General features: G+C 46.6%; 2 protein-coding genes and 1 pseudogene across 9 annotated transcripts; 1 reads left to right on the plus strand and 2 right to left on the minus strand.

Annotated features, from left to right (window-relative positions):
• Positions 1-8,888: 8,888 nt before the first annotated feature.
• On the minus strand, positions 8,889-15,126 carry LOC100343235 (ribonuclease P protein subunit p38). Of its 2 annotated transcripts, XM_008268329.4 has the most exons (3): positions 14,894-15,126; positions 13,907-13,958; positions 8,889-12,355 (listed from the first exon to the last, which is right to left on the minus strand). In XM_008268329.4, the coding sequence occupies exon 3, from the start codon at positions 12,342-12,344 to the stop codon at positions 11,508-11,510; it is 837 nt and encodes a 278-aa protein (XP_008266551.2). In that variant the 5' UTR covers positions 12,345-12,355; positions 13,907-13,958; positions 14,894-15,126; the 3' UTR covers positions 8,889-11,507. The 2 variants fall into 2 exon arrangements, with proteins under 2 accessions (XP_008266551.2, XP_002717517.2); XM_002717471.5 differs by lacking the exon at positions 13,907-13,958 and having other exon boundaries at positions 14,894-14,990.
• On the minus strand, positions 9,522-11,405 carry LOC100344501 (set1/Ash2 histone methyltransferase complex subunit ASH2 pseudogene; annotated as a pseudogene).
• LOC100341709 (acyl-CoA-binding domain-containing protein 7) lies at positions 15,024-26,593 on the plus strand. Of its 7 annotated transcripts, XM_070055427.1 has the most exons (6): positions 15,160-15,292; positions 19,578-19,696; positions 19,813-19,921; positions 25,807-25,924; positions 26,033-26,095; positions 26,183-26,593. In XM_070055427.1, exons 2-6 carry the CDS (start codon positions 19,686-19,688, stop codon positions 26,254-26,256), a joined length of 375 nt encoding a protein of 124 aa, XP_069911528.1. In that variant the 5' UTR covers positions 15,160-15,292; positions 19,578-19,685; the 3' UTR covers positions 26,257-26,593. The 7 variants fall into 7 exon arrangements, 4 of the variants coding, with proteins under 4 accessions (XP_008266560.1, XP_069911528.1, XP_051676568.2 ...); XM_051820608.2 differs by lacking the exon at positions 15,160-15,292 and having other exon boundaries at positions 15,311-19,696; XM_008268338.4 differs by lacking the exons at positions 15,160-15,292; positions 19,578-19,696; positions 19,813-19,921 and adding an exon at positions 15,042-15,149.
• Positions 26,594-26,850: the final 257 nt, after the last annotated feature.

Here is a 26,850-nt window from a genome sequence, read left to right on the forward strand (position 1 = left end):
TCACCCTCCAATGGCCGGCGCGGCCGGCGCGCTGCGGCCGGCGCACCGCGCTGATCCGATAGCAGGAGCCAGGAGCCAGGTGCTTTTCCTGGTCTCCCCATGGGGTGCAGGGCCCAAGCACCTGGGCCATCCTCCACTGCACTCCCTGGCCACAGCAGAGGGCTGGCCTGGAAGAGGGGCAACCGGGACAGAATCCGGCGCCCCGACCGGGACTAGAACCCGGTGTGCCGGCGCCGCTAGGCAGAGGATTAGCCTAGTGAGCCACGGCGCCGGCCCTATTTTCCATGTTTATTGAAAGTCAGTTGTCTACTTCTAATTTTCCAGTCACTTACATGAAAGACATTTGGCAGTGTTTTATTGATCTGGCTCATCTTCCTAACCAATCTGTAACTTATTAACATTGGCTGGAACATTAGATATAGGGTGTACATGTCTCATCTGATTTCTTAGGATCATATTTATAAAAATGCCTGAGAGGGCCAGTGCCGTGGCTCACTAGGCTAATCCTCTGCCTGTGGCGCCAGCACCCAGGTTCTAGTCCTGGTTGGGGCACCGGTTCTGTCCCGGTTGCTCCTCTTTCAGTCCAGCTCTCTGCTGTGGCCCGGGAAGGCAGTGGAGGATGGCACAAGTGCTTGGGCTCTGCACCCGCATGGGAGACCAGGAGGAGGCACCTGGCTCCTGGCTTTGGATCAGCGCAACGCACCGGCCGTAGCAGCCATTTGGGGGTGAATGTCGCTCCCCCTCTTCGTGGAGGAACGACACTAAGCCCTGCCTAGGCTTCATATCCGAGTCACGGCACCATTATGTCGCTCCCCCTCTTCGTGGAGGAACGACACAGGACCCTGCGCTGTTCTTTCGTCTGCTCGGCCCTCCCCGGGTTTGCTGCTGGTTCTTCCCGGGTTGGCTACTATCCCTTCCACCTCCGTGGAAGGGCAGCTCCCCCTGGCCACATTCCCCACTTCCGCAGGGGAGCGGCACACCGCCGGCCGGCTCTCTGGGGGGCTGCACGGGTGTTCCTTCAGCTAGATGTTCCCCATAGATGTTCCTGGTGCATGCCGTCTCTCTCCTCCTTTATAGTCCTCCTCCGCCAATCCTAACTCGGCTGCCCACACGCCGAGTACGCTGCTCTCCTCCAATCAGGAGCAAGTCCCACAGTTTATTAGTTGAACTGGAGGCAGCTGTGCAGAAGCTGTTTACTTCTCTCCCAGCGCCATATTGTGGGAGAGCAGATGCATAGAATAAGTCTTAATTCCAGTAACAGTCTAGTCCGGTTTGCTCCCCACAGGTGAACCAACAGAAGGAAGACCTTTCTGTCTCTCTCTCTCACTGTCTAACTCTGCCTGTCAAAAAAAAAAAATGCCTGAGAAATCACACTGTATTATCATTGAGTAAAACTATGATTTACAGTTAGTTTTGCTTCCTATTATTTATTACTTCCTAAGCAGTCCACTACATTAGATTGTTTTTGTTTGATTTATATACTATCTTAATTGTGTTGCCATAACAATTCCACAAACTGGGTGGCATGTATAACAGAAATGTGTTTTCTGACCATTGTGGAGGCTAGATATCCAACATCAAGGTGTCAGCATGTTTAGTTTCTTCTGTGTCCTCTTTCCTTAGCCTGTAAGTAACCACCTTCTCACTTTTTCTTCATGTGTACAAACACATTCCTACTGCTTCTCCCTTGTCCAAATTTCCTTCTCCAATGAGGACACCATTCAGATTAGATTAAAGCTGATCCTGATAGCCTCATTTTAATTTAATTCCTCTGAAAAGACCCATCTCCAATACATTTTGAAGAATTGAGATTCAAGGATTCAACGTATAAACTTTGAGGGAATATATTGAGCCTATAACAATAGATTCTACTCATATATATTTCAGCTAAATGGGTATGTGCTAACCTTTTTGGGATCCTGATTTACGAAAAAGCAAAAATAATAATAATAATAATAACTTAGCATGTATCCATATTACGAAGAGTCGAGTTGGCTATAGATTTCAAGATCATAAATTATTTTTCCTTTAATTAATTGAAGCTGAAGTGATGCTGCACTGTATTCTATTCAGTTGCTGCCTGCCTTATAGAAGGTTGGTGTCTGTTATTTATTCTCTGGAATTTTCACATATCCTATTTTTCTCCCTAAAAGTTTATCAGAATTTCTTTATATCCCTGGAGCTCACCGATTCTTTTGGAAATTTTATGGGCTCATCATTTTTCTCCTCAGGGAGGATTTTCACTTATAATTTGATTATCTCTTTCTAGGAACATTACTAGATAGATCTGGAAATTTTTATACCTACCCTTAATAATACCTAACCTTTTTCAAAACATTTTCATCCCGTGGGCTCCTTGCATTGTAACCTTGGAGGATCACTTGGTTCAGTTTTCCAGTTCACTTTTTGGTATTTATCCTAATTCTGCTACTACATTTACATCTGGGTTTTTTATTTTAAAAATCATATTTTAAATTTCCAGAAACTCTGAATCTCCTCTTTCACCTTTTCCTGTCAAATATGACTGGCATTCAAATCTTTCAAGGGAATTAATCATGTCTTTTTATTTATTTCCCTATTGATTCTATTAACATTGTCTCAATGGTCTTTGGTGTTCTGTTTAATTTAGTCTCTCTCATCATAGTTTTCCCCAACTGTCTAGTTATTCATTATTGCTTTACTGGTCTTACATGTGAATGAGATTTGTTTGAATAAAGTTAATATGTGCTTTCCCCCAGATCCCATTAAAAAATGTTATTCCCCTAACAGTGACAATGCATTTAGAATCAAGAGTTTCTGGATTTATGACATCTTGAGAAGCTGTGTTTTTAGTGGGCTCATGTTTATGACATTACAGTAGCTTGTTTATTTGTTGAAGGAGGTACAAATAATTAATGGAAGTGACAAGGGATATGGCCTCACTTTGCTGGTAACAGTGCCCGTTTTGGAAAATCCTATGTCAGATCTTCACTACAGCAATATTTACCTATCCCCTGTGTTCTGGATACAAATGCTAGAACTTTGGGGGTGTTGTTTGATTAATTACTGGTTGGTGAAAAAGACATAGTTCCTTCTTTATGATCTGGTTCTCTCTGAGTTACCCCAGAGTTCTACTTAATTCTTTCTTTCTTGAACTCATCTTTCTCCATTGGCCTGTTCTTTTACCCAGAATATTTGTAATTGCCTCCGTTACGTTAATATATTTTCATGAAACATTTTCCTTTTGGTTTAGAAATTCCCCAAAGCCCTTAATATTTTTGTATGTCATAGCTGTGCTCCTGATTTTCCAGTGATTCTATGGATTCATGTCAGTATTTTTCCTGTATTTGCAGTGGAACATTCTTGGGAATATAGATTAGCATGTATTTGCAGTTAGCCATCAGAAATAGAAACCATTTTTCCAAATATTTACAACTTTTACAGAACATACGGAAAGAAAAGTAAATTCTACCATTTCTTTCTTTTTTCTTTTTCTTTTCCTTTTTTTTTTTTTTTTTTTTTTTTTTTTTACTATTTTACAGATTAAATTTTCCTTTACTTCAGGGGAAGGTGTTCTGAAGGCACTTTGAAGATGGTCTACTTAAGGTATTATTAGTTGGGATGAAAATACCTTAAGTGTCTGAAAAACACTGAATATGGCACAGAACCTTCTGCACAGAGACTATTGTTGATGCTTTATCTCTAATTACTCCTAAAGAGTCTTTTTTCAAAGAAGATGACGTTAATGTTGTAGAGATACATGCGAATCTGCTGTTTGAGTTTCTACATGCTAACATTCTCTCAGTTCTTCTTCCTCTTTTAGATCCAGTGATATTTATTGTAAACTAATTGATAAGCAAGAAAGACTACCTAGCTGGAATAGTGATCACTAATGACTAAACATCAGAAAGTTTCCAAGGCTCTCTGGTTTCCCTTATTTACAAGGACCTAGCAGTATTTTTTTATTAAAAAAAAAAAAAACATACACACACGCAACAAACAACCCTGAAAACTCTTGAAATTATCCTTTTAAAAGATTTGTTTTCTTTGAAAAGCAAAGTAACAGAGAGAGAGGGAGAGATCTTTCCTCAACTAGTTCACTTACCAAGTGGTAGACTTGGGCCAGTCTTTTTTTTTTTTTCTTTTTTGACAGGGAGAGTGGACAGTGAGAGAGAGAGAGAGAGAGAAAGGTCTTCCCTTGCCATTGGTTCACCCTCCAATGGCCGCCGCGGCTGGCGATGGCAGGAGCCAGGTGCTTCTCCTGGTCTCCCCATGGGGTGCAGGGCCCAAGCACTTGGGCCATCCTCCACTGCACTCTGGGCCATAGCAGAGAGCTGGCCTGGAAGAGGGGCAACTGGGACAGAATCCGGTGCCCCAACCGGGACTAGAACCCAGTATGCTGGTGCCGCAAGGCGGAGGATTAGCCTAGTGAGCCATGGCACCGGCCGGGCCAGTCTTGACTTAAGCCAGGAGCCAGGAACTCCAAATGGGCCTCCCACGTGGGTGGCAAGAACTCAAGTACTCGAACTATCATTCCCTGCTTCCTAGGCACTCCAGCAGGGATGTGGGTGGAAAACAAAGTAGCCAGGCTCTCAGATATATATGGGATGCAGACATCCCAAGCAATGGCATAACTTGCTGTGCCACAATACCAGCCCCTGAAATTGTGTTTTTAAATCCCACAGTAGTGTCAGTTCCTCATAACAAAATAACCCAATTAGCACTCACACTCACATGGTTTATTCTACTGCATAACCTCTTTCCACAATAGGAGGTATGTTATGTAGTAGCAATCACATGGATAATAATAGAAAGTTAATGTACTTACTATTGGTACAAATATTATATGCATCATTTAAATATAAACCTAATGACAATCTTGTCAGATAAGTATTAATATTTCTTTAAATAAATAGAGGAAACAATCGAAAGTTTAACAAAACAAAGTAATTTGGCCTATGATACCCAACCAGTACCAGAGGGCCAGCATCAGAATCTGAATGCCAGTCCATGATTATTAGGTAGGTTAAATGCTGTTGGAAAGTTTAATGCTTTTTAAATATGATAAAGATTACTAAAAAGGCCTCTCTAAACCACAAGTAATCACCTACCAACTTGGCATCACTCTTTGTAGTTTGGACATTTGTTCTGTGTACAGAAGCACTTTGAGGTCTTCCATCTCAAATGAGAAATACCAAAAAGGAAAAAGTGACTGTTTCTTCAACCTTTAACACAGAGCTTTTAGATTGTCACTCCTTTCTACTTATGATTTCTCTAAGCTTTCTTTTTGAAAATCATCTATTTCCCTACTTTCCTACAGTGGAATCTGTAACACACAATGGCTTATTTGTAACTCAGTGGCAGTTAAACCCAGAAAGAAAGTTGTGGTGACATTTTAGCATCAACAAAGAACATGTAGTATAAAAAAGTAAATTACTAGCAATATCCAAATAACCTGATTTTTTAAGTAGATAACATCTCTTTTTGTGATGAAATGATGAATTTATCATGGTAAAAATTATACAATAAAATACTGAGATTCTACTTTTAATTCCCATCGTTGATTAGCAAGTGACATTCTCAAGCCTTTTATGCTTTCTAGTTCCCAAGGAAGTTTTATACTAGAAGATCTCCATGATCCTTTATAGCCTTTAAATTTTAAAAAATAATTTTAATTTTATTTATTTGAGAGATAGAAAGAACAAGTACCCATCTGCTGGTTCACTCCCCAAATGCCCTCTATGGCTGGAACTGGGCCAGTCTGAAATCAGGAGCCAGGAAAGAATCCAGGTCTCCCATGTGGGTGGCAGGAACCTAACTACTTGAGCCATCTGCTACTTCCTGAGGTGGTAGCAGGAAGTTGGAGTTAGGAGCTAGAGGCACATATGAAACTGAAGCACTTTGATGTGGGACACTGGAGTCCCAACCTGACATTTTAACCTCGAAGCCAAATGCTACTCACCCCCTGAATTTTTAAATCCTCCCTTTTCCCATCCTTCCTTTTTTTTAGCACATGTTTATTGAGCACCTAGTACTTGCCTAGTCATGTTCTAGGAGTTTAGGATATATAAATGAACAAAACATACAGGTCTCCCATTGACAGTAGGCAGTCAATGCCATAAGTAGGCCAGGTAATATTGTCAAAGACTACTGAACAAAGAAAAATCAAAATAAGAGGACTGAGCCGGCGCCGCGGCTCACTAGGCTAATCCTCCGCCTAGCGGCACCGGCACACCAGGTTCTAGTCCCGGTCGGGGCGCCGGATTCTGTCCTGGTTGCCCCTCTTCCAGGCCAGCCCTCTGCTGTGGCCAGGGAGTGCAGTGGAGGATGGCCCAGGTGCTTGGGCCCTGCACCCCATGGGAGACCAGGAAAAGCACCTGGCTCCTGGCTCCTGCCATCGGATCAGCGCGGTGCGCCGGCCGCAGCGCGCTGGCCGCAGCGGCCATTGGAGGGTGAACCAACGGCAAAGGAAGACCTTTCTCTCTGTCTCTCTCTCTCACTGTCCACTCTGCCTGTCAAAAACAAAAAAACAAAACAAAAAACAAAAAAAAAAAAAAATAAGAGGACTGAGAAAGCTGGAAATAGATTTGTTTTTAAAACTGGGGTGAGTAGGCCATATAAATGGTGTAAACATTGAACAAACACTTGAAAGAGGTGAGGGAATAAACCATGTAAATATAACCATGAGAATGGGAGAACATTTCAGACTGAGAAGAATGCAAAGTCCCAATGCAGGAGTGTTCCTGGTATACACAAGCGGTAGGAGGAAGAGAATATTAATACATGAAGGAATAGCTTGAAAAAACTTTTGTGGGGGTGCTGGTGCTGTGGCGTAGTGGGTAAACCCACCGCCTGCAGTGCCGGCATTCCACATGGGCGCCAGTTTGAGTCCTGGCTGCTCCACTTCCGATCCAGCTCTCTGCTGTGGCCTGGGAAAGCAGTAGAGGATGGCCCAAGTCCTTGGGCCCCTGCACCCACATGGGAGACCCAAAAGAAGCTCCTGGCTCCTGGCTTTGGATCAGCACAGCTCTGGCCATTGTGATCAACTGGGGAGTGAACCAGCAGATAGAAGACCTCTCTCTCTCTCTGCCTCTCTTTCTCTCTCTAACTCTTGACTTTCAAATAAATAAATGAATAAATAAATATTTGAAGAAAAAAAAACTTCTGTGGGAACATTCCTCTTACCTGAGCTTCTAGGACTTAGTTCTAGAAGTTTTATTATGTGAGCCCTTAAGTGCCTCATTTAGCAATTTAATGAACATAATAGTTTCATAATTCTTGCCTGTGATCAGGCTGAGGTATCTGATCTCTAAGGATAGAGACTTGGGAAAGTAGTTGACATTGGCAAAGCTTAAGATGCTTTGACACCTGACTTTTCTTAAACTTCCAAAATTAAAGATCAAAAACATGGCAGGGGAAGGAGAAAATGACTTAATGTGTTTTGAGGACCATGGATCATTTTAATAATTGTTTAAATAGGCTTTGAAGTAGCTGAGACATTTGTTTTTCTAAAAGACAACAGAATGAATCAAAGCGAATAAGGAAAATCCCATACCAGCTCTATCATTTGTATATTGTACATTTTAAAATTAAATTTTTGACAGGGTAAAACTTTTGTTTCAGGTTTTTTTAGAAAAAATTAATTTTTTGACAGGGTAAATTAACTTTTGTTTCAGCAGTTTTTTTTTGTTTTTGTTTTTTAGAAGACATTTATTTAATTTATTTGAAAAATAGATCGACAGAGAGGGAAAGGGAGGAAAAAAAGAGGGATCTTCCCCACATTTGCCAACAATAATCAGGACTAGGCCAGGGTAAAGATAGGAACCAGGAAATCTACTTGAGTTTCCAACATGAGTGGTAGGGGCCCAAGCACTTGGGCCATCACCTACTGCCTTCCCACACACATTAGCAAGAGGCTGGATTGGAAGCAGAGTACTGGGGCTTGAGGCAGGCACTCTGATATGGGATGTGAGCAGCCCAAGCAGCTGCTCAACCCACTGTGCCATAATACCTTCCCCCAGTGATTCTGACCAATAGCAGTGATAACAGATATTCTGACTTGTTCTTGATTTTAGTGGAAACTTTTTAATTTTTCACCAGTAGGAATGATGTTAGCTATACGTTCTTTGTAAAAGTATTTTGTATCAAGTAGAAGAGGTTGCTTTCTGTTCTTAGATTGCCAAGTGTTTTTATCATGAATGGGTGTTGGTTTTCATCATGTTCTTTTCCCACATACATTGATATGGTTGATTACATTAATTTTCCAGTGTTTACTGATGGCTCACATCTTTATACATGACAAACCTGTATATGGTGAGGTCCTGTTCCCTGCAGATGCCGCCATCTAGCTATGTTGTCTTATGGTGGAAAGGGCAAGCAAGCTCTGTTGAGCCTCTTTTATAGGGGCAATAATCCTATTGATGAGGGCAGGATCCTCAAACCTGATCACCTTTCAAAGTCTCTACTTCTTAATACCATCAGCTTAGAATAAATGTTTCAACATATGATATAGGCAACAGAGAGCACAAGAGCCTACAAGGAAGTCAAACTGACATGAAGCAAAAAAGGATATATTGCTTCTGAAACAATGCATTGCTTTGTGTTTACTGTTCTTCCTTTAAAACTGATAGTGCTTCTCCAATCCACTTTCACCTACCCTACTACCTGGGAGCATGTTTCCTTGGCACATTTTCCAAGTTGGATGGAAAAATATAAGTACTGCAGGACTACAGATGTTCTTGCATATAAACATTATGACCAGCCTTTAAAAGGTGCAGTTAGAAAAGCATGGACATTATTTCCAATAAGTTTGTTTTGATTTTCATATTTTAAAATACTGTCTGCACTGAGTGTATTTAAACTTTGATATATCCATGCCATATGGTTACAAAAAATAGGAATCTTACCAATTTTTTTTTTTAAACTCAAGAACAAGTTTATTGGGGAAGGGTTTCTGTTAAAGTGGAAGCAAGTCCCTGTCACAATTACAGCTCTGGAGACCTAGTCGTTTCAGAGGTCCCAGTGTTCACAATTAATAGCAAAACCAAACTCACGCAGAGAGGTGACAGTCTTTAGACTGCTCTGGAAGGTACAACCATTGATTTCAGCTGTCCTCGGAAGCAGGCCCTCCCCCCGAGGAGAAGTCAGGTGGGGTGGAGTGGAGTGAATGCCCACGGAAGACACGTCTTCAGATAACTTAGCTTCTTGGACAATATTATGCACGCCTTGGAAAATCCAGTGAGGGAACGAGTCCCTGCAGGCAGGGGATGTGGCACAGTACCAGTTCCACAGGGAGCATGCGGGATCCTGGGGTCGGCGGCTGTCAGTTTATGGCACACAGAGAAAGAGCAGTCACTGGAAGTGGGGGACGGGAAGCACGAGGGCAGGGGGTGTCCCCCAGGCCCACCCAGCCTTCTGCCTTGCTTAAGGGTGAGGCCGTGCTCTGCGGCAGGTTGCGGGAACACTGGGCACAGGTAAAAAGCAAAAACCAAAGCCCCAGTCTTCTCCCCCAGAAAATCCATGTCCGAAAACAGAGGGGCCGGTCAGGGTTCCCACGGAGGACTCCGCCTGCTGTCCACTTCTGTCTCCATGGGATGCAAGACATCGGCTGGGGTGTACTCTACCACAGCACCCCAGCCCATGTCACTCAAGGGGCGGCAAGAGAGGTCTTTGGGAGGATACTTGAAGCACGGCCCGAAGTTAATGGAGACCATGCAGCTCTTATACAGTGAGATGGCTGGGAAGTAAACCCCCTCAAAAATATCTTTGTAAGCCACACCTTGATTGGCAGCATTTTTATAAAATATTATCTCACTATGGGGAGTCTGCTTTAGGCACTTCTCTGCTTTATTCACAAAGTCTTTCTCCTCAAAATATAGAAAACTCTTGAACTTGATCAAAGCCTTGTCTTTGTATGTGTCAGGCAATGACTTGGCTGTCTCCGTGTCTTCAGGAAGGTTGATGTAGAATCCCAGGACATCTCCCTGTCCGAACCAGAAGAGTAGTGTTTGCCAATGGACTGATGGAACTTGGTTCCCTTTTTGCTCCACCAAGGACAGCTGAATTTATCATAGCCCAAGGGAGCTTGGAGGTTGCCTAAGGGCTGAGACCAACCCAGTCTGGCAGCAGTGTCAGGTGGCATCTCATCCACAGTGATCTCAAAGTACCAGGCACCTTTCCACACCCCGTGAGAGGCCCCCACCATGGAGTAGCCCTTCTCTCCAACCACAGTCAGCTGGTCATCGGAGATCTTCAGCTGGGGAGCTCGATCATGTAGGGCTAACAAAACTCACTTGTACAAGCAGGCTCTGTAGAGGTCTCCAGGGATAGGTTTTCCTGCCCAACAGTCAAGTTCGAGCTTCTCAGGGTCAGGGGCGTGGGGGTCAGGCTCAGCTAAAATATACCGATAGCCATCTTTATTAAATGGATGCTCCAAGGGGTAGCCATGAGGGGGAAGGTGCTGAACAGAAAACAAAGGGTCACTGCGGGCCTTCTTGGTGGTCCCTGTGGTCCCTCCATCCTGCTGTTTGCGCTTGTCTCCTCTTCCTTTTCCACTGCTCCCAGCTGCAATGCCCCCATTTAGATTCCCACTGGTAGACACAGCACTGCTTTGTTTCTGGTTGTCGTAAGCAGGACCGATGTTACTAAGATCCTGATTGAGAAGTCCAAATTTTGGGTAATCTTCAGGGTCTTTGCTCCCTGGATCAGGGTGCTCCTTTACCAAAAACACATCTCTCTCTTTACTCATGGTTTTAACAATGTTTTTTGGCCAAGTCATTTTCCCAGGTCTCTGGTTGGTTGTCATGCACTCCCAGTATTTATCAATAAATGGTATAATATCCTTATCTTTGGAGAACATGGTTTTCGGGTGCTCATCCTGTGTTCGGGACTGCCATGTAAGGTTGGCCAAAGCACTAAGGCACATTTCCTTCAAGTTTGCTTGCTTCCGGAGGAAATAGGTATTCCCACTGTGATGGCAAACATTGCAATGAAAACTGTAGTTAGTCATGAAAGGCAGGCAGGATGAAGTGCTGATGCCAAAAGTCTCTACCATGAATGATGCAACACTGCAGCTCCACTTCCCCCAGCTGCCAGCAGTTCTCATCCACCAAACCCGTCTGCACATCCATCACCTCCAATGTGTCCCCGGCGCCGTCTAGTGTATCCTTCCCATTCGTGGATTCCATCTTTAAACCGCTGCTTATATCCTCCAAGCTGGCATCCCCACTCTCAGCTTCTCCCCATCTGGGCTCTGCCGCGGGAGCAGCAGACGTCCCCTCTCCAGCCAGAGCGGCTACTACTGGTGCAGCCGGCTTTGTCTCTCCGTCTTCTGCAGCTGCTGCATTTGCAGCCACTCCCGGGCTCGGCCTGCCACCTGCTCCCGGGCTGGGTCCAGTTCGCACCACCGCCATGCCTGCCCTCAAATAGGATCTTAAGAACATACGTAAATTAAACTTACTTTATTGTTTCAAGGCATCTTTACAAAATATCCTTTGAAAAATTGTATGAGATGACAAGCTTACACAAGATTACTTTGAAGTTGTCTTTTTACTTTTGGGTGGTTTCCTTTTCTTATTAGGGTTTGCAATCAGTTTCTTTATTTTAAGGGGCTGTAACGCTACAGCAGAGGCTGGCTGACCTTCTGCAAGTTTCCTCTTGGGTTTTGAGAGGTCTTCAAATGAAGTTTCCAAAATCTCTCTGCCTGGCTTTTCCAAAGCGTCCCCGGAACCTTCAGTTGTGTCTGGAAGCCAGGGTACATTTAAATCGGGTACTCTGGGGATGATGGCACTGACTTCATCCGCGAAGTCCGTGGAGTTCTTTTTAAACCCCAAGGCTAGGACACATTTCAAGCCAATGACTGGGGCGATTCTCTCACTGAGCCGGGGAAGCTGGCAGGCAGGCACGGCTCTGCTCACACTCAGCTGGATCAGGTGAGAGGTGATGATGGCAGGCTTGGCCGACTTACACACCAGCACCAGCAGCAGCTCGCTCCTCTCCAGGGCTCTGGTGACCTCGTTGACGCCGATGGCCAGCTGCTTCCTGATGTGCACAGGCGACCACCCCAAGGCTGGCTGCTTAGCGTCTGCCTCTCTCTCGTCCAGATCCTCGCCAATATCAGCATCGAGGTTGCATTTTTCTCGGCTTTGCTTTTTGACACAAGTTTTTTTCTTTTTCTTCTTATCCTCAATCTTCTGAAGTCCAGTTGATCTAAACCTGTCTTCCAGGGTCTGGAGGATGAAGTGCATGTGGTCCCTGTCCAGCTCACTCCAGCAGATAGCATATGGGTTGTTCAAGGACGTCTTTACAACCAGAGGCCTCGTCTTCCGGACAGATCCCCGTGCTGGGGCTTGAGGGGCTGCAGCCATCGTGGAAAATCCTTCAGAGACGCAAAATGACAATGGAAAAGTCATGTTAGCTAGAAATGCACGCCTTCAGAGTACCTTGGTCATACGGATTCTTGGTAAGCTATAGCAAGCATGTGTATGCAGGCCAATTAGGTGACCACACATTTAACCTCTTTCAAGATTAACTTTCCCCATTTGTCTCATGACCTTGTCTTTATTCACAGGCAGAATGTGAATGTTCTGCATGGTTGTAATCGGTGAAATTCCACTTGTTTATTCATTCATAATGTTCATAATTCTCTTTTTGGGGACTGTATGGCATTAATCTTATAGATTTGTTTCCATTTTCTAAAGTGCTCTCTAGTTGGGACTCCTGTTCACTGAGCACCTGCAGTGTGTGGATGGAGTTCTAGGCCCTGGGATTCATGGGGCCCAGGAGACCTCTGCCATTCATAATTAACCAACTGTGATTCTGTCAAGACCTGAGCAGTGCGCTCCCTTCTGTGACTCTGCCTTCCTCCTTGCACCCAGTTTCTTGTATATCCGTCCTGAAACACTGGCTGCACAGGCAGGTATACTTGTATCTCCCCTGCCCCTCCCCATACGGTTATTCCAAGCTGACTTCCCTCCCTGGCAACTTTACAAAAACTGAGGAAACGTGGTGGTGAGACTTTCCAGTAAGGAAAAGCAAGAAGAGGGATCCTTACTGCTGGGATCCACTGGTCTAGGGCATACCCTCCCTATCCTCAGGGCGACTGCCTGGGCCTGCCTTTCCTCGCCTTCTATCTGGCATTCAGTTGAGAACCATGGGCACCCTCATGGCAAAGCTAAAGGAAGCTACGTGCTCTCCGAGAGTGTGTGTGCAACATGTCAGAACATACAAGGCCCCTGCTGCGTGTGCTCCTTGATTCTCAAAACATTCCTGCAGAACTCCCCAAGGTGGGAGTGAGGAAACAGACTCACTACGCCAAGTCACAAGTAGTTTTCCAAATCCCAGTTTTCTGCTTATTCATTCCTAGCTGCACCTCAGAAATAACCTGTGGCTTTAAAAATATTTATCCAGATAGTTGGTCTTCACCTAGAATCTCTGAGAATAGGGCCAGGGCATCTGTGTTAGTGAAAAGCTGCCCAGGTGAACCTGACAGAGAACCAGAATTAGCAACTGCAGGTGTGGGAGAGGCCGCCCTTCCACACCGGGCAGCTCTGAGAAATGGCCCTCGCCTCTCCTCAGCTGTGACGCTCCTCCCAGTCACCTTCCCACAGAAAACTTAAATTCCACTCCCTGGGGTCAGAGATCAAACCCCAGTCGTGTCAGTAGTGCCCACGCCAGGCACTGCTGCCTACGCTGCTTCCTTTGGGCCCACCACACTGCCCTCCCCAGCATCCCGACAAGCTCAGGGAACTGGGAAGGAAAGGGATTCTTCCAAATCCACTTAAGCATCGCTAACTGCTGGCATCAGGTTAAAGCTGGTCAGGAAGGGGAAATAAGTGAGGAGCAAGACAAATGCGACTGCACAGGGCTCTTGCCAAAACACAAGTCCCTTAAGATGTTCAGCATCTGCACAGCAGGGGTAGAGACTTACAGCTCTGTGCTCCAGAGGGGTAACAAGAGGCGATAACTTCTGAATGCAGAACCTGGCGGGGGAGATAAAAAGGTGTAAGTGTCTTGGATAAGCAGAAGGTCATGCAGTACAATCCAGAAACAAAATACTGTAAGAATAGCCTGGGAAAATAGACCTCGCTGAGGTGCCTTCCGAACTATGTCTCCGCGCCTCTACTTCCAATAGAGTCAAGGCAAATGACCCAGACAAAGAGGGTTCTTATCTCCTGGTTCTATCTCCAGAAGGCCAGGGCTGGGGCGGGGCGGGGCGGGGCGGCATTTGGGGCTGGAGCCAGGAATACCATCCGGTTTTCCCAGGTGGGTGGCAGGAACCCCAATGACTTGAGCCATTACCATTTCAGGGATCCCAGTGTTTGCATCAACAGGAAGCTGGGGTCTGCAGCTGGGTCTTGAACCCAGGCACTCCAGTGTGGGGCACAGGCATCTCAACTGGTAGACTAAATGCCCGCTCGATCCCCAACTGCAAACTGACGGTGTCACGGAAGGCCCTCCACGCTCTGACCCCATGTCTCACCTGCCTTTCTCCCTAGGCTCCCCCCAGCACATTTTACACTCAACACCAAACCACACGCATACTCACTAAGCCATTAGTTTCTCCCCTCCCTGTCTATACTGCCTGGAATACCACGCCTCCCTTCAGCCCCTCAGTGCACGCGGAGCGGTGGAACGCAGAAGGGCCAGGGTGGGGTTTTATCTTTGTAGTTCCCCCGCCCACCAGGTGCGGTAATCCAGGCAGCCAGAGGAGCCCAAGTAGAAGCGCGCGCTGGTCCCGGGAGGTAGCCGGAAGCCCCGCGGCTGCACGACAGGCCCCCAGGAAGCCCTGGCTACCGTGCGTGGCCGGGGCCGCGACCTCGGCCTCCGGACCCAGCCGGAGACCCAGGCTCGATTCCACCCGGGCCGGGGTCCTTCCTCCCCAGCCTGGCTTCTCCCGCACCCCAGCTCCACTTACAGCTCGCGTCTCCCAGCGGACCACGGCGGCGGCTGCACGTGCGCCTGCGCCGCGCGTGCGCACAGCCTCGCCTGCCGGCAGCGCCTTCCTCTCGCTGTTGGGGCTGTCCGCGTTTGTTTACTCCGCCGTAAGGATCTTCACCCGATGTCGGGCTGCGGGGAAGCCACAGAGCAAGGCCTCAGCTTTGAACCGGGAGCGGAGGCTCCGGCGTGTGCGCGGCGCAGCTGGCTTCTCGCGAGATCTTAGGGTTGCCATGGTGAGTTGCCGCCGCGTTCTCCAAGCCTGCGGGTTGGGAGACAGTCAAGCTGTGAAACTCCCCGGAGGCTGGTTCCCTCAGGGCGTCTTTGCTCCTGTCTGCACCCTCCTATTTCTAGCTCGGTTTCCGTCTTTCAGAGCCTTGTAAGTCTTAGCTCGCTCTTTTCCCTCCTTCGGGACGCAAAACCCCAGCCCTTGCTGCCCCAGTGCCTCACTCTCCGTCGGATCCCTGCGCGCGACCCACCGCCCTGGAAAGAAGAGAAGCGGGTGGGGGGGTGGATGGGTGGGTGAGACACTTCCCAGGCAGTAATGTAATCCTGGGAATAATGTAGAGAGGAAGAGTAGGGCTTTTCGCATCCCGGAACACGGCGTCCTCTGCGGTGGTTACTGCAGCCAACGCAGAGGGCAGTTAGGAGGGACTCGGGTGTCGCGGGCAGTCGGTGAAAACAGCGGAGGGAGAGTGTTAAGGTCAGGGCTCTACACTTGGCTGTGCACTACACACCTCAGTAGGTTGTTAATGAGCTGCTCACCCCCGCCCCTTTTCCTCTTCCGCTTTAACCTGACCCTCTCATACTGGGGGTGCTTCAAAAAGTCCTTGGAGAATGAAATTAAAAGATGAGTTTCTTATGGTGCAAAATTTCTTTTTAAATCCATGCACACGAGGGTCTTCAGAACAGCCATGAAAATGAGTATCATGAAGAAACCGCATAGATTTCATAGATTTTTTTTGCACCAAAATACAATCTTTTTTAAAAAAATTTATTTGCAAGACAGATAGACAAGACTGCAGTCCTGGTTCACACCCCAGATGCCCACAGTGGCCAGAACAAGGCTGGTCCGAAGTCAGGAGCTGGAGCCCAGTCTAGGTCTCCCACACGGGAGGCAGGGCACCATCACTTGAGCATCACGTGCTGCCTCCCAGGGTATGCATCGCCGGGAAGCAGGAATCAGGTTGCAGAGGAACCAGCTGGTGTCTGAACCGCTAGGCCAAATGCCCACCCTGGACTTTTAATTCCATTGCCATGAACTTTTTGAAGTATCCTCGTACATATTTTCCTCCTTTTTTTCAATCTATGCTCTGCTTGTTTCCCATTTTGGAATCTGGTTTATATAAATTTTGATAGCCTACATAGTACCTAACTGGCCATAAATTAAACACTACAAAAAGTGGCATTGCTTTTGGTCAAAAATTGCAAGTTACACAAGGTTAAAGTATAATCTGATTTTTAACACATGTAGAAAGTTGAAAAAGGGCAGAGTTGGGGCAGCATTGTGGTGTGGTGGGTTAAGCTACCTTCTGTGTTGCTAGCATCCTGTATCAGATAGCTGGTTCCAGTCCCAGCTGCTCTGCTTCCAATCCAGCTCCCTGCTAATGTGTCTGGAAAAGCAGCAGAAGATGGCCCAAATACCTGGGCCCCTTCCGCCTATGTGAGAGACCCAGATGGAGTTCAGTGTTCCTGGCTCTGGCCTGGCCCAGCTCATGGTAGCTATCTATGGAATGAACCAACAGATGGAAGATCTCTTTGTCTGTATCTCTTCTTCACTCTGCCTTTCAAGTAAATATTTAAAAAAAAATGAATAAGGTTACCATGACATTGAGTACAACAACAGGCTTTTGTTTCAGAAAATGGATTATAGTAGTTCATTATGGAGAATTAAACATGGGATCCTAAAAACAGACACACAGATCTCATTGAAATACTAGAATTATGGGAAGAAAATCTGTCTAATTCTTTGTCCCCCTTAAGGTTCCAGATTTATAATTGGAGCATCATCTTAGTATTTATTAGCTGGGTAGGGATTATCAGTGGTTACATGTCTCTGGAGCCAGGCTACCTGGTTGAAATCCTAATTTCATCACTGACTAGCTATAACCCTAGGCTACCTAATTAACCTCCTCTGTGAAGTGATAAAAATAGTACCTGTTTTGAGGATTAGAGGAGCTGATCTATGTAAGATGCTTAGCACAGTGCCTGGCATATAGTCTTGGCAGTCCTGATAAATAGTTTTGTAATGAATACAGTGACAACCTGGCAGAATTAAGTGAATAAAAATTATATGTAGCTTCTTTATTTCAGTGCATTTTTAAGACTAGCGATACAGTTTCCACAATAACTTTGTGAAAATGAACATTTCAAAATTAGTTTCTGTCCCATTTGTATCACACAAGCATGACAACAAAAAAGTAGAATTGTTTCCATGGCCCCGTAATCTCCAAACATATTTCCTTTCTGCACTCCCTTCTAATTTGTTTCACAATATGTATGCTTTAATATGAGTCATTATAAAGGTATGTAAAAAGTTTGGAAGCAATGAAATTAAAAGAAGTCTATTTTGGTGGGGAAAATTCTGAGGGCAGGCATTTGGCTCACTGGTTAAGATGCGAGCTGGGATGCCTGTATCTCCTACTGGAGTGTCTGCATTGTTCCTGATTCCCACTTCCTGCTACTGCATGTCCTAGGAGGCAGCAGATGATGGCTTCTAAACATGGATGCAAAAGAAGGAAGGGAGGGAGGAAGGAAGAAGAGGGAGAGAGGAAAGAAAGAAAAAAGGGGGCCAATGCTGTGGCACAGCGGGTTAAAGCCTCCATCTGCTGTGCTGGCATCTCATATGGACACTGGTTCAAATCCTGGCTGCTCCGCTTTCGATCCAGCTCTCTGCTATGGCCTGGCAAAGCAGTGGAAGATGGCCCAAATGCTTGGGCCCTGCACCTGTGTGGGATACCCGAAAGAAGCTCCTGGCTCCTGGCTTTGGATTGGCACAGCTCCAGCTGTTGAGGCCAGTTGGGGAGTGAACCAGCGTATGGAAAACTTCTTTCTCTGCCTCTTCCTCTCTCTCTGTGTAACTCTGACATTCAAATAAATAAATCTTAAAAAAAAAAAAACAGTAAATGGTAATGAAAATTCTATGGGAAAGCTGAATGCAGGCTTAAAAAAAAAGAAAATTCTTGTAAACCATCCTGTTGAAAAAATCAAGGGAGAAATGTTACAGCATCACTGAGACATTCTTTTTTTTTTTTTTTAAAGAAAAGCTTTTGATCAGATTCAGCATCCATTCATATTAACAATTCCTATGAAATTACAAGAGAAATTAATTTCTTTAACATAGTAACACACACCAAAATCTCACCACTGCAGTAAACATCACATTTAATAGTGAAAAACTGAAAGTATTACATTTAAGGTATAAGAGTGCTCATATTACTATATTTTTTAAAGATTTATTTTATATATTTGAAAGATGGAGTTACAGAGAGAGGTAGCGGTCTTCCATCACTTGGTTCACTCCATTCCAACAGCTGGAGCTGAGTCGATCAGAGCCAGGGAGTTCTTCCAGGTCTCCCACGTGGGTGCTGGGGCCCAAGGACTTGGGCCATCCTCCGGTGCTTTCCCAGTTACATTAGCAGGGAGCTGGATCAGAAGTGGAGCAGCTGGGACTCAAACCAGCACCCATATGGGATACCAGCACTGTAGACTGGGGTTTTAACCCGCTGGGCCACAACACCAGCCCCTGCTAATATTACTATTACTACTGTTTGTTATACTAGATTATACAAGGAAAAGAAAGTTGTGAGGATTGGAGAGGAAGAAATGAAATTGTCATTATAGACTGCTAGCTATAGACCAAAAAATAATAAAAATTGCCCAAAAAAGAATAAAGAGACTCATTGGAGCCACTGGATATAATATACAAAGGTCAATTCCCTTTCTCTACTGCAGTAACAGATACACAATGAAATTCAAAAAACAAACTCCATCTACATGATGAAAATCACAAAGTAACAGAAGTAAATCTACAGAAGTTGTGCAGTACCTTCAGTGGGGAAGAGTAGAAACTTTATCAGAAAACATGACAACTATTGAGAAACTCATGTAAGGGTCATGCATAGTAAATCTGCATCATCAAGCTCAGCCCTGATCCTCATCCAACTGACAGAGACTTTCAGTGCAAGTCCAAGAAAAAGTAAAAGTTATTATTTTGTGGGACTTGATCCATGGGTGCTAAAGTGTATCTGAAAGAACACAGTGCCAGAATCCTTCCTGAACAAAATGGGAAGCATTTAATAAGTAGGATAATGTGTGTGCCACAGGTGGAGGGATAAGCAAATAGAAGGCCCACGAGACTACTCTGTTATATTATTAGGAGCAGCTGCTCCTGGCATTCTTTCTTAAGCCCACTGTAATCAGGCTTTGCTCCCCGCCACCAGTTAAACTTCTCTTCAGCTCATCAGTGAGCTAGCGCCAACTGTTAATCCTTAGTCGTTATGTTGCTTGAAATACTTTCCCGTGAGATAAGCTTTTTTGACTTGATTTCCAGCATGCCACATTCTCTGCAATTTCTTCCTCTTCTCCCCAGCTCCCTAATTTTGGAGTCCCCCAGGGTTCAATCTTCAGTTCTTTTTTCTCTTTTATATACACTCATGTTCTAGGGTCATCAAGTCTAGAATTCCAAATACTGTTCCTAGGTTGGTAACTTCTAAATCATATATGCAGCCCAGACTGAACATGGATATTCAGCTGTCTATGTGACTTCACGGATGTCTCAGAGGTAACCGGGCCAAGCTGAACTGGTCTTTGCACCCCACCAAACCTACTCCATCTGTGGCTCTTCTCATCAGGCCAGGAGACGTGGGATTATGCGTCACTCCTTTCTTTCTTTCACAGCCCATGTGCAATTTGTCAGCAGATTCTGTTGACTCCACCTTCAAAATACATCCAGAATTTGAAGTACCCCTCACTACTGCCACTGCTACTACCTGAGTTGGAGACATCCGTAAGTTCTCCCTGAGATTACTATCACAGTAAGGATAATTTTCCTTTTTCCCTTATTGTCTATTTTTTTCTTTTTTTTTTTTAAGATTTATTTATTTATTTGAAAGACAGAGTTACAGAGAGTGGTAGAGCCAGAAAGAGAGGTCTTCCATCTGCTGGTTCACTCCCCAACTGGCTGCAATGGCCAAAGCTGTGCCAATCTGAAGTCAGGAGCCAGGAGCTTCTTCCGGGTCTCCCACATGAATGCAGGGGCCCAAGGACTCGGGCCACGCTACACTGCCTTTCTAGGCCACAGCCACAGCAGAAGACTGGATGGGAAGTGGAGCAGCCGGGACTCGAACTGGCATCCATATGGGATGCCCGTACTTCAGGCAGGGGTTTTAACCCGCTGCACCACAGTGCCGGCCCCTCCTGTTGTCTGTTTTCAAGGTAGGATCAAGAGCAATCCTGGTCAGGTCAGGTCCAGTGCTCCCAGTGCTGGGCCTTGCCTATAAAGAAAAGCAAGTTAGGGTAGTTTTGCGTCACAAAGAGGAAAAAGGAGACAAACCGCAAACCCCCTCTCACCCTGCGTTCGCAGACTCTGGGGAGGTGACTCCTATGCGAATCCTCGTCGTCAGCGTTGCACACGGGTACAGAGGCGGAATCCCAAGTGAGCTCCACGTCCTGCAAACAGCCTCCTGAGAAAGACCAGAAATGCGATCCAGGAGCGGAGAAGAAATACTTTAAACTCCCTTCCTTTAGCCTTTCCACTGACGGGGACTCGAGCTGCTGAGAACCGCGGTGGCGCCGGGGAGCCCCCGCCAGTCAGCGAAGCGCTCTCCCCTAGCCCCGCCCACCAGCGCCTCCGGCCAATGGGAGTCGGCTGGACCGGGAGCGCGGCCAATGGGAGGGCCGAGGGAGGAGCTCTGCCTTTAAGAAGCAGCGGCCCGCGAGGCAGAAGCTCAGCAGCAGGCAGAGAGCAGGTGTGCATTGGTCTTCGCCAGGATGTCTCTGCAGGTAACCCAGCGGGTGAGGGGTGCTCCGAGAGGGAGGCGCCCGAGCAGGGGGCGGGGCAGGCGTGGCGACCCCTTGCAGCTGCCGCCCACCCTCCGCGCCTTCCCGGAGCGTTCCCGGTGGTCCTGAGGGCATCCCCACCCCTCCCCGAGGGCAGCACTTTGCCACCTGTTTACTAGGAGCGGGGACTGCCCATGGCAACTTCCTGGACCCCAGGGACCGATTAAACCGCGTGAGCGTCAGAGTAGGTGCAGTCCCCGAGGAGCTCGACCACAACCGCTGCTGATGGAATGGATGACTTCCTTGCATGTCATTTTTCATGTGCCTGAATGCAACTGCACATATGTGTGCATTTGAAGTATGCACGCCTATTCTGTTGCTTTCTATAGTTTTGGTCTTCTACTTAGTATTTAGCATTTTCTCACCATTAAATATTCTCCAAAAATATAGTTTTTAAATGCATAAGACTTGATAGAATGAACACAACTAAATGTGCTAACCATTTCTTCATGCAGAAAGTTATGTGGGTTAAAGGTGGACACTGCAGTCAGCTGGGCTCAAGTCTGTAAACCTCGCCCCCTCCCAGCCTGTGAAACAGTGACTTTACCTCCACCACCTCCCCTTCCTTCTCCCACACTGGTGTGTGAACACGAACGCTGTCAAATACGCCGCATCCATAGTGTATATAAAACAGTGCCGGGCTTGTGGTAAGAGTCGAGGAAACATCAGCTGCTCGTTGAATACATAGATATTTTTCTCTTGTGAATGACTTAATGTAATCCGTATTGAACTTTTCCCAAAATAATCAAAACTTACATCGAAGATATGAGAGTTCCCTTTTTCACTTAGTACTTTGTTCTCCGTGGATCTCCGTGCAGCCTTTATGCTGAACCCTGGCAAATACTGTTGGCCCTGCCTGGAGCGGCTTCCCCTGCCCCCGCCCACCCAGGGAACGAGGTGAACGAGGACCCTCCCAGGCTGAGCAGAGCACCTGCTCATCGCCTCCGGAAAGGACTCGCACCCTTCCCGCCCTGTTCCCAGAGCCGCAGCGCCCTCTCTGCTGCACGCCTCAGGGCTCGCTTGCCCCTGGGACTTGGAGCTGCTGCGGGCGGACTGTCCTGCGCACGCATCGAGGCCGGGCACCGCGTGTTGCTGTTCAGTGCTGAGCTCTGGGAGCCGAGTGCTCACAGCCAAGTCAAGAACGTGTGCCCTGGGAATCGCGTTGGAATCGCGTTGAGTCCTAACACCTTCCTGCCCGGATGCTCGGTGTCTTGGTGAAGCTGCACTTCAGAGGAGTTCGCTTCTCGCGGGGGTTCCAGGGCAGCGTGCCTCACAAAGGCCTCACAACCCGGGATGCGGTGGGACAGCCCGGTACAGCGGGAAGGTCCTGATTCACGGTGCCCGGGAGGTGCCCGCGAGGAGGAAGCCGGGCCCTGCTCCACAGTGGGGTGCCTGTCAGGGGAGGGGCAGCCTGGGAAACTTTGTCAGGGCTTATCTCTTCTGTCGAGAGGGTCCAGGACTTTCCTTAGCTCTTTAATTTTCCAGAAACTTCTTCCTAGAAGGCGAGGCCCTCTCACAGTTTTTAAGATGGCTTAGAATTCTGCTCAAGGCTTGGCTCCCAGCAGGGAATGGAGTGGACATCCTTGGACCGTGGCAGGAGAGTCTACAGCAAACAGAACACCTGATGGGTGACGAGCCTGAGGAGGAAGACCCAGCGCCTCTTTCCGAACAGCCTTGCCTTGAGCGGCCCTGGTCCCTCATGCAGCCTTTCTATTTTCTCATTATAAACACAGTACAGGCACATTATAGACAATCTGTACAGAATGTATTTAAAAGCCAGGAAACTTACCAGTATCAAAGGCAGTTACTGTTTGAATATGTTAGTGTGTTTCTTTCTAGTCTTTGTTTTTTCTACACAGTTTACAGGGCTGAGTTTATAAAACAATTTTGTGGTTTTGGTTAAACCATAATCTCAGCATTTTTAAAGTCTTGCTTCACTGTGAATATTTATATCAGTTTCTTCTAGAGTTAGGTTTTCTCACCAAGGAACCTTAAATAGAACAGAAAATAGCTAACCGTCGTCGACCACACTATTCTAAGGACTTTGCGTGTACTAACTTATTTAAATCCTTCTGGCCCCCTTGTGAGTGGTGCTCCTATGGTGTGACACTCCAGATGAAGGACAGACATGCAGAGGTTCTGCAGCTCGTGAGATCCTGCAGCTCTAGCGTGGTTATGCTGTGATCCAAACTAAGGCCGTCTGGCTCCTAACACTAACCCCAACCCTAACCACACTCTAACATTATGTGTAAAACAGCTGATGGTTTCCTAGCAGGATGAGGTGCCCTTTGTCACAGTGTTGCTTTAAGTAGAATATAAAATACAGTTAATCCTCTGGCTGTGAATGTAATAATTAAGAGTATCTGTAAGGGTGCACGCTTCCTTCTTGGTCCCCTGTAGGAACTGATCAGGAGGCTGGGCCATTTTCAAGGTTACATAAGTTAGAGAGACCCTGGTCGCCAATTTGCAGATGATTTCTGTCTGTCACAAACAACTGTTCTAGTTGTGCTTTTGTCCTGTCTTCGGGGTTGGAAGGAAACTTAACCCAGAAACTGTTGTGATCACAGAGTTCTGAGGTTACTGTGGGGCTATCCGCTTTCCCTCCTGGGCCTGTGGACCAAAATGGAGCTCTGACATTGGAGAAAGAACTGTGAAGGGCAGGGTTAGACTGCCTCCTTGTTAGATATGCAGGCCTCTGACAGTTCCTGCTTACTTCCAGCTTAAAACAAATGACATGAGGTAAAATATAGTTTATTTAAAGAAAAAGGATTTAAGAAGTCTGTTCATAAGAATAACCACTGAGGCCCTTTGCACAGTACAAACCTGGAGGTTAAAAGAGGGGAAAGGATAAGGCCCCTGGGAGTGCTGTTCCCTGGAATACAGTAAGGGGTGGCTGCTGGCTGCTTCCTGGGCTGTGGGCCTGGGTCAGCCCAAGGTTCCTGGGGAGATACGCAGGCTGGGGTTGTCAGAGTTAGCTCAGGAGAGAACTTACTCCTCAAGCATACTTAGAGCGAACCTTTGCTAAGTTGGCTACGCAACTTCTCTATTCTGTAAACCAGTTGAAATAAATCTTATGGATTTTGGTTGAAAGGAATTTATATGAGCAATTTGACTAAATCAGGAATATTTTTAAAGATTATTTATTGGAGGCCGGCGCCGCGGCTCACTAGGCTAATCCTCCGCCTAGCGGCGCCGGCACACCGGGTTCTAGTCCCGGTCGGGGCGCCGGATTCTGTCCCGGTTGCCCCTCTTCCAGGCCAGCCCTCTGCTGTGGCCAGGGAGTGCAGTGGAGGATGGCCCAGGTGCTTGGGCCCTGCACCCCATGGGAGACCAGGAAAAGCACCTGGCTCCTGGCTCCTGCCATCGGATCAGCGCGGTGCGCCGGCCGCAGCGCGCCGGCCGCGGCGGCCATTGGAGGGTGAACCAACGGCAAAAGGAAGACCTTTCTCTCTGTCTCTCTCTCTCACTGTCCACTCTGCCTGTCAAAAAAAAAAAAAAAAAGATTATTTATTGGGGCTGGTGCTGTGGCAGCTGCTCCTCTTCAGATCCAGCTCCTGCTAATGTGCCTGGGAAAGCAGGGAGATGGCCCAGGTGCTTGGCCCCTTTACTCACATGGGAGACCTGGAAGAAGCTCCTGGATCCTGGCTTCAGCTCGGCTCAGCTCTGGCTGTTGCAGCCATCTGGGGAGTGAACCAACAGATGGAAGACCTCTCCTTCTCTCTGCCTCTGCCTCTATAACTCTGCCGTTCAAATAAATAAATAAATCTTTTAAAAAATTATTTACTTATTTGAGAGGCAGCGTTACAGAGAAGAGAGAGGTAGCTTCCATTCGCTGGTTCACTCCCCAAATGGCTGCAACAGCTGGAGCTGGGGCTGGGGCTGGGCCGGGCAGAAGCTGGGAGCGTCATATGAGTCCCACAATGGATGGCAGAGGCGCAGACACTTGAGCTGCCTTCCACTGTTTTCCAGGCACATTAGCAGGGAGCTGGATCGGTTGTGGAGCAGCTACCACTCGAACCAGTGTTCACAGGGGATGCCAGTGCCAGAGGATGAACCCACTGTGCTGCAGTGCCAGCCCCTGAATCAGGAACATTGATTGTCCTTGGCACCGAGCTGGTCCACGCACAGGTGTCAGTGAACAGGGGCACGTAGGCGCTGGGGGAAGAATGCACTGCCTGATGGCGTGAACTGCTAACCCAGTGCCTGCGTGCAGTGAGATGTGGGCTTGAGAAAGTAGTGTCACGTAAAGAAAGTGTCACTGAGTTAATGCCCTTTAAAAGCCATAGATAGTATTAAGAATTTGATTTAGTTCTGCATATGTTGTCTGAATATCATACTAGGAGAGGTGTCCATGAGTTCAGGAAATTAGGATAATTTTGGTGGAAGCAGAGCAGAAATAATTTTTTAAAATGTTTGTCTGTTTTCACCTACTCTAAAGGCAGAGCAACAAAGAGGGAGAGAAATCTTTCATCTTCTGGTTCACCCTCCGTATGCCAACAATAGCCAGGGCTGGGCCAGGTACTGGGAGCCTGGAACTCCATCTGGGTTTCCCATGTAGGTGGCAGGGGCCCAGACACTTGACCCATCCTCTGCCGCCTTCCAAGATGCATTAGCAGGGGAGTGGATCAGTGCCCACATATGGGATGTGGTTGTCCCAAGTGCAGCCTAACCCACTGTGCCACAGCACTGCACAATAGCTCACTTCTAATTGAAACCTTCTCCTCCTCTCTGGGTTCCCACTCCCTGGTGGTAAATGTCTTCAAATGAAGATGGGCCTGCCTAACATTAGCAAATGCACTGTGTGTCTTTTCTTTCCATTTTTTCCCCCTTTAGGCTGATTTTGACAAGGCCACCAAAGAGGTGAGGAAGCTGAAGGCGAGACCCAGCGATGAAGAACTGAAAGCCCTCTATGGGCTGTATAAGCAAGCCATCATTGGCGACGTGAATATTGGTATTGCGTGGCTGTAGAAGAAGACTAAGTGTGAACTTGCTTTGAACAGTGTTTATAGAAGCACGCAGTGCACAGTAAACCTGAAAGTATCTCTCCTTCTTTTGGCAGCCTGTCCAGCAATGTTAGACTTAAAAGGCAAGGCCAAGTGGGAAGCATGGAGCCTCCAAAAAGGTGTTTAATTCTTTAACAAGTCCAAAACAAGGCTTCTCAACCTCCCCGTGCAGCAGTCCCTGAGATAACCTGCTTGTGTCTTTCTAGGATTGTCGAAGGACGATGCCATGAGTGCCTACATTTCTAAAGCTAATGAGCTGATTGAAAAATACGGGGTTTAGAATTCTTAGAATGCAGCAGATGAGAAATTTTTCCTCCTGGAGCCTTCATGGCAAAGGTACCATAACCTAACATTGAGTGTGGAAAATGTGCTGTTAACTCCATGTATCGGGTTTACTTTCACTATTAGCATGATTTATAATATTTAACTAGGAATATATTATAACTGCATAGCTGATTAAATCTTACTTGATTAAACCAGGTGAGACTTGAGTTATTTTTAAAAATTATTACTCTGATGGAATGTGCACAGAAACTTTAACCATTGTTTGTTCTTGTGGTTTATCTCTGCTACAGTGAGTTGGTGTCACTGGTGTAATAAATGCAGCTTGTTAAGAATCAGTAGCAGGATGATTCATTGTTACACTGTGTGGCTTTGGGCTCACCTAGACGTGGGGACTGTGGAGTGGCAGAATCGCCTGGTCCAGGTCTTCTGTGACTTATGAGATGACCTGGGACAAGTTAGTTAACCCTGCTAAGCTTCATCTGTGTAGGAAAAAAAAATGATATCACTCTCACAGTGATATCACTGTTGTAAGATTTGAGTGAGCTAACTATAATCATCCAGCCCTCATATTACAGAAAATGCTATATAC

Source organism: Oryctolagus cuniculus, chromosome 13 (genome assembly GCF_964237555.1).
Source record: "Oryctolagus cuniculus chromosome 13, mOryCun1.1, whole genome shotgun sequence".
NCBI classification, from domain to species: Eukaryota; Metazoa; Chordata; class Mammalia; order Lagomorpha; family Leporidae; genus Oryctolagus; species Oryctolagus cuniculus.